At 39.9% G+C, this 6,210-nt stretch overlaps 1 protein-coding gene across 1 annotated transcript; it reads left to right on the top strand.

Annotated features, from left to right (window-relative positions):
* Nucleotides 1-1,024: 1,024 nt before the first annotated feature.
* Nucleotides 1,025-5,106, top strand: LOC104272699 (C-type lectin domain family 2 member L-like; the record flags this gene model as incomplete). Its single annotated transcript, XM_009867766.1, has 4 exons — nt 1,025-1,160; nt 2,363-2,532; nt 4,236-4,339; nt 5,010-5,106. Coding segments are annotated over 4 exons (507 nt in total), but the record flags the coding sequence as incomplete, so codon positions are not given.
* Between the last annotated feature and the right edge of the window lie 1,104 nt (nt 5,107-6,210).

Here is a 6,210-nt window from a genome sequence, read left to right as displayed (position 1 = left end):
GAAAGCACCCTTTTAAAAGAACTGTGTCCTTACAGAGCATCAAGAAGATAAAACACATAGATGTGCACCAGTGGTCTGTAAACTCAAAATTAGTTTAGAGTTATATGTACTGTGGGAATTGCTGTTGACTGTACTCTTGGTACCCTGGAGAGGCAATGAACATCAAGAGGGTGTGAGGGGAGAGGTCAGGCTAAATTGCCTCACTTAAAATGCACACATAAATTTTCAGTTAAAACCACCCCAAACAACAAACCACAAACACAACCCAAAAAAACCAACCAAACAAAAAACCCCCACACCTTCTTCATTTTTAATTAGGAGTCACAACTCCAATTTTATATTCTTTCAGAAATCAGTTTTAATTTATACATAGTTGACCTTTTAAATTTCTGGAATACCCTCTACAGTTAACAACAGAATTTCTGCACTGAAAAAGTCCATAGGTACCCACTCACACAAACAACTCTGCTGAGTTTCAAGGTATACATGGAAGAAGTGATGGAGTTACAGAAACGGTTAGGGTAGCAGACAGAGCACCAAATTAAAGGTGCTGAACACCTTACCAGCTCCTGGTGACTGTCAATCACTGCAAGAGAAGCTCCATAATGAGAGCAGGCCTCCTGACTGTAATGCCAATCTGCCTCGGCTCCTGAATCACAGTAACACTTCTTCTGGTAGCACAGCCAGTCATCAAGGCATGGCTCCAGCTGTAGTAATTTAGACAGATCTTTTTTCAAAGGAAGAAATAAAAAGAATGATACTTGCTCATCATTTTGTATTTAAAATACAATTGTGTACACTTTACAAATTCTAGACCAACTTCCTCCAGCTTGCACTAATTAAACAGGAGATGGATGAATATAATACAACTGAAGGTTGCACTCAGTCTTAGTCTTTTCCAGTTGTATCAGCTACGGTGGGTCCAGTAATCCCTGATTTTGTACAAATACACTGGCCACGTGTCAGCAAACAGGCGCTAACACGTGCAAGTTTTTCCTCTCCGGCGAGTCCCCGTCTGCCCCAGGAGCCGCCTTCCCACCACCACCGGCGCCACCGACCGGCCACCACCGGGGGACCCGCCTGGGGCCAGCAGCGGGTCGGAGAAGATTCCCCGCCGGAGCCGCGCAGCTCGTCCCAGCGCCAGAAACAAATGGAGGACGGTATTTACATCTGTCCCTGTTGATTTTCCTTCCCTATCTTAAGCTTTTGTTTAAACAGAATCAATCAGTCACATTTTCTTGGAGGGGATGAGGGCAGTGCTCACAGGGCCCTTGCTAAGGGGTCTCCAATTATATATAGCAAGGAGAGTAGCTGATTAGAAGGGAAAAGAGCAAGTGTGGCACCAGCAGGCTGCAGTCTTGGAGATCAATTCACTTCTTGCAAGACCCTCTACTTGCATAACAGCCAGTTACTTTCATTTCAATATTAGTAATCTCGAACCTTAAGCAGTGGATAAATGCACTTTGGGTACAGGAGGTCTGGATTTAATCCCATCAGGATGATCCAGGAAATACACTTTATACACTGTGTAAGCTTGGGTGTGTTACAAAAGACACCATGCTGCATAGAAAAGGTGACTGTAACCATTCAGTAACAATCGGAGCAGATTATTTTTGCTTGGAAAATAGAAACCAAAGTAAATGTAAATTAATTCTCTCCATTGCAAGAAATTAAACTTGGCACTGAAACAAAACATGTCCTGTCACCCTCACAGAGCTACTGTGACAGAAAGAAGGTGAAGACATGGCATCAAAACATGCTGAGAAACAACTCCAATGAACCATTCTCCAAACCATTATCTCCAAATAATAATAATAACAACAACAACAACAACTTTTACCTCTTCATTAACAGGCAAATTTCATTAGTGTCATATCAACACCTGATTTACTTACCTTCACATAGACTCATCAACCACTTAAACATCTCATACAAAATCAAAGCGACTTCTCTTCATGAAATACTTCACTGGCTGTAGATATTCAAGCAACTTCATTACTTAAAATGAATTCAATTGGTAAATTAACAGTATGAGGTTTATTAGCCTATTACTGGATTTAAAATCTGTTGAGTATAAATTTTCAATGCCTCTAATTCTCTAAAATTCAGGAGTGTTTTTCCAAACCCTACTTATTTTCTACTGATTGTAATAATTAGGCTTCAGCCCTCACCCCTCAAGTTTCTCAGCTGAAGACTGTACCTGAAAGGCAAGGAAGGTTAGGACCCTTACCCTTCCTTTGGCTTCTCTTCTGGCATCTAGTGTGGCACTGACTTTCAAAAAAATCTACATTTTAAGTTGAGTTATGCTGATGGATGTTTACCGGGTAGAAATTTTGTTCTCTCTTTTCCTTTGTGATAATAGGTAAGACATCTCACCACGGAAAAACTCCTGATCCATGCCCCAGTGAATGGTTAGGTTATAAAAGGAAATGTTATTTCATCTCAGAGGAGGAGGAAAACTGGACGTCTTGTCAGATCTTCTGCGCTAAGAATCAATCCTTGCTAGCCGTTTTTGACGGATGGGAAGAAATGGTAATGTAAAAAAAAAAAAAAGAAAACAACAGCAAAACAGAACCAAGTTCTGTATCTCTCTCTTTCCTTGACAAAGCTTTCATTATTTTTTTCTTTTGCATTAAATACTTATCCTTTAAACAATAATGTTTGTTAAAATACTTTCATTTGCCTGTATTATGTTCCAGTTGCACTGAGTCAGTGAATGCTAGTGACATCTTGCTGCTGCGTGTTACTAATACTTTCTAGTATGCTTTTACAAATCTACTGTCTATTGAATATTGTCAATGAGAAACTAGTTTCATCAGAAAGTTAGTTTTTAGACTGATCAACATTTGACCTTTCTTGTTACAGTGATTGTTGAGTGGAGGTCAAAAGGCTGAAATGGAGCAAACATCAGTGAAATTACACGAATTAAGTCACACCTGAATTTGATGTGAGCTAATAAATATTTTTACGGCAACAAGAATTTCAATAATGAGAAAGATGCAGGGCCTAATTCTTAACTTCATGTAGGAGTCCCTTACTGCGTGTGGTCTTTCATTGCATCCCATCATCAGACCCATTTCTTTGCCAATAGCCTCAACCGTGCTTGCCAGCTTGTCCCCTGTCCACAAGCTCCTGCGTTGCTGCCCAGGGAGCAATCACCTCTTACCAAGTTTCTAAGTGTCTCTCTTCCTTACGCATCTAAGATTCTTGCTTCTAATTCGGTGCCTGTGATACTGAGCTGATTGCTGCCTAGGTCGAAATCATTGTTATTGAATCTGCTGCTTAAAACCCTTATACCTCCAAATTAGACACAACCTTGGAAAGTAAAGCACCGGAACATTGACGTTGACTTTACTGGGCCAGGTTGGTGCTTGGTGGTGTGTGTTGTCTGGTCTCCAGCACTGGCTGACACCAGAAGAAGGGTCACCAAAAACTGCAGAATTGGCAGTGGGACTGTACGGAGATGGTTTCTTCTGAAACATATTGAATTGAAGTTGCCAGGAGGAGTATAAGGGTGCTCTCTTTCCATGCCCATTAGTGTCCATGCTGACAGCTAATACTTACTTCATTTTTAAGTTCACTGAGTCAGGCGATAGGTAGCTTACTGCAGGGAGTTGTGTGATACTAACCCATCGCAAGTGCTGTTGCTGTTATCTTCCATCATTCTTTGCCGTGTTTGACAGTGATTGTTGCACACTTCTGAAGTGGTGAACTGTCTTCTACTCTTTTTATCTGTGCACCCACAGATAAAAAAACACTTTAAATTCCTTAAGTAATAATCGGTGCAGGGAAGAGATCCCATATGCCCATGTGAAATGCAGGAAATACCTGCATGTACCAGCCTATTTAGACCAAACTCTGTATATCCAAGAAAGGTTGGACCAAATGATCCTTGAGATGCCTTCCAACCTGGTATTCTGTGTTTCTGTGTAGAGATCGATAAATGTCTATAGACAGACACAACCAATACATACTGTTAGCATAATTTTGTGTTTAGTGAACAGTAATAATTTTCAAGGGTATAGAATTTAGTATCTTCACTGAAGTTTATGATACTATAAAGATTTGTTCAAAAGCAGAATTAGGCTCTTAACTCTCAGTGCAATTTTTATGAAAATGTTCTAGATGACAGGGTGATAAACTAGTCCTCAAAAGACTCAGGAAGAGTTTCCTTCCCATTGTGAGAGCTCATGCTGGCAAAAAAACAGTAATGCTTTTTTTGTTTTGTTTTTTAGCATTCCTTCATTAAGCATTTGAAAAGAGATAAGTACTGGATTGGATTGCGCAAGAAAGGTGAAAACTTCTACTGGGAGAATGGTGTTCGCTTGGAGGTGAACTTGTAAGTTCATTGTGATTGGCTACCATGTACTTAAGCAAGTGTAGCACCATGTTATTTCTGTCAGGATATTTTTTTTTTCTTGTGATTTGTAAGTAAGACTTTGAAAATTAATTTTTTGCAGTTACTACTGAACTAACTCCAGCAGTGTCAATATAGAGAAGTCCTTGATTGAAGAAGTGGTTTTATGGTAGCTCAAACACATCAAGATAATGTTATTGATCATCCCTATTTACTTTATGCATATTTTTCAGTACATAGTATAGACGTTTCAGTCTCTTTTCAGATCTCTGGTGTGATCCTTCATGTTTGTCTTCCTGAAATACACAGTATCTAGCAAATGCACATACACTTTTTAGGGATGAAAGAGAACGAAGTGACAGGTATGAGGGAATAATCATCTTCAGGTGGATTAAGTAGCTTCATAAGAAAAATCATACCTGCTTTTGTGTGTTTGTCACAACCTGCAGACAAGCCAGGTTTTCCCCCTGTTTATGTAAGAAAATGTGTGGGCTACAACAGTTCTGCATCAGGCCTCTCAAACAGCAGTTCCACTTGTCTTGCTCTCCAGAGCATTTATGACCTGAATAATTTGTTTTACAGCAGGCTAAATTATTTGGCTCAGTACTAGAAAATGTTTAGTAATCAAAGTTTTCTTCATGTGTTTTTCCAGGTTCCAGGTACACAATCACTCTGAGTATGCCTACTTGGTCGACTCCACTATTTATACATCATCATGCTCTATGCCCAGGCGCTGTATATGTATCTAGCCCCTTAAATCAGTGACTTAGATCTTCCTTTGATATCGATGCTTCAGATATATACACTGTACAGTCATTTTGGATATATATCAGCCCTGCTCCACAGTGTCTCAGACTGTCTGGAGGCCTGAATTGGAGAGAAAAGGATTTGTCTCGGCTTCTCAAGAGTTGTGCTGTGTTGCAGAAATCTCCAGTGGACGGGTATAGCAGATAGCTGGGGCCACTAACAAGACGAGGCCATCCTGCCTCCACAGGATTCCTGATCTCATGCATATATTCAGCACCAGTGCTGTTCCAGGCATCTGTTTATCAGATTCCCTCTACTACATTCAATTTGGCACTTACCAGTTTGCCACAAGTTTTTTGACCAAGCTGGGCATTTGTAAAAATGACAAGAAATGTTTAAGGCAAACGTTTGTGTGTCTGTCCGCTACAATACTGTTATACTATTGTACTATTTATACTATTATAATATTATACTATTATAGTATTATACTATTATACTATTAAGCTATATTATATTGCTCGCCCTGATGTGTCATGTACTTAACTGACTATCGTGAGTCCAGTCTATGCACTGTGTGTTAGGACACTAGTGCTGAATCAGGTTGCACCCAAGTGCTTCCATGACCAACTGCATTAAGGTTATCCCAGCTTTACACTGGTGCTCTTTGTTTCAAAAGCTGTGGAGACCATTATGACTGACGTAAATAATTTATTTTGGTACATACAGAACACTAAGAGGAATGTAATGAATCTCTTGGACTTGCAATGTGAAAAGTTCCTTTATCGAGTTCCTGGGAAGGGGTTGAGAGAGGAGAGGAGAAGGTGTAAGACAGTTTGAGGCTCTTTGCTGCTGTAACTCGAGCGTTACCTCTGAGACAAAAAGGTAACCAATCTTGAATAAATTGCACTTGAGTACAACTACAGTTTTTATTTGTGTTTGTCTAGGCTGAACTAACATATTTGCTGTTACCAAAGGCCTTGCCCACGTTGGCAGTTTTGAGGAATAATTTTTATTATTAAAACAAAGGTTTGACTTGACATCAGCAGTTTTCAGGCAACACAAGCAACGGATATGCTAGTCAGGAATATTTGCATGCAGACAGTCTC

The sequence above is a fragment of the Apaloderma vittatum genome, unplaced genomic scaffold, assembly GCF_000703405.1.
Source record: "Apaloderma vittatum isolate BGI_N311 unplaced genomic scaffold, ASM70340v1 scaffold334, whole genome shotgun sequence".
Lineage (NCBI taxonomy): Eukaryota > Metazoa > Chordata > Aves > Trogoniformes > Trogonidae > Apaloderma > Apaloderma vittatum.
Note: the sequence above shows the minus strand (reverse complement) of the source record. Positions and strands in the feature narration are given on the sequence as shown.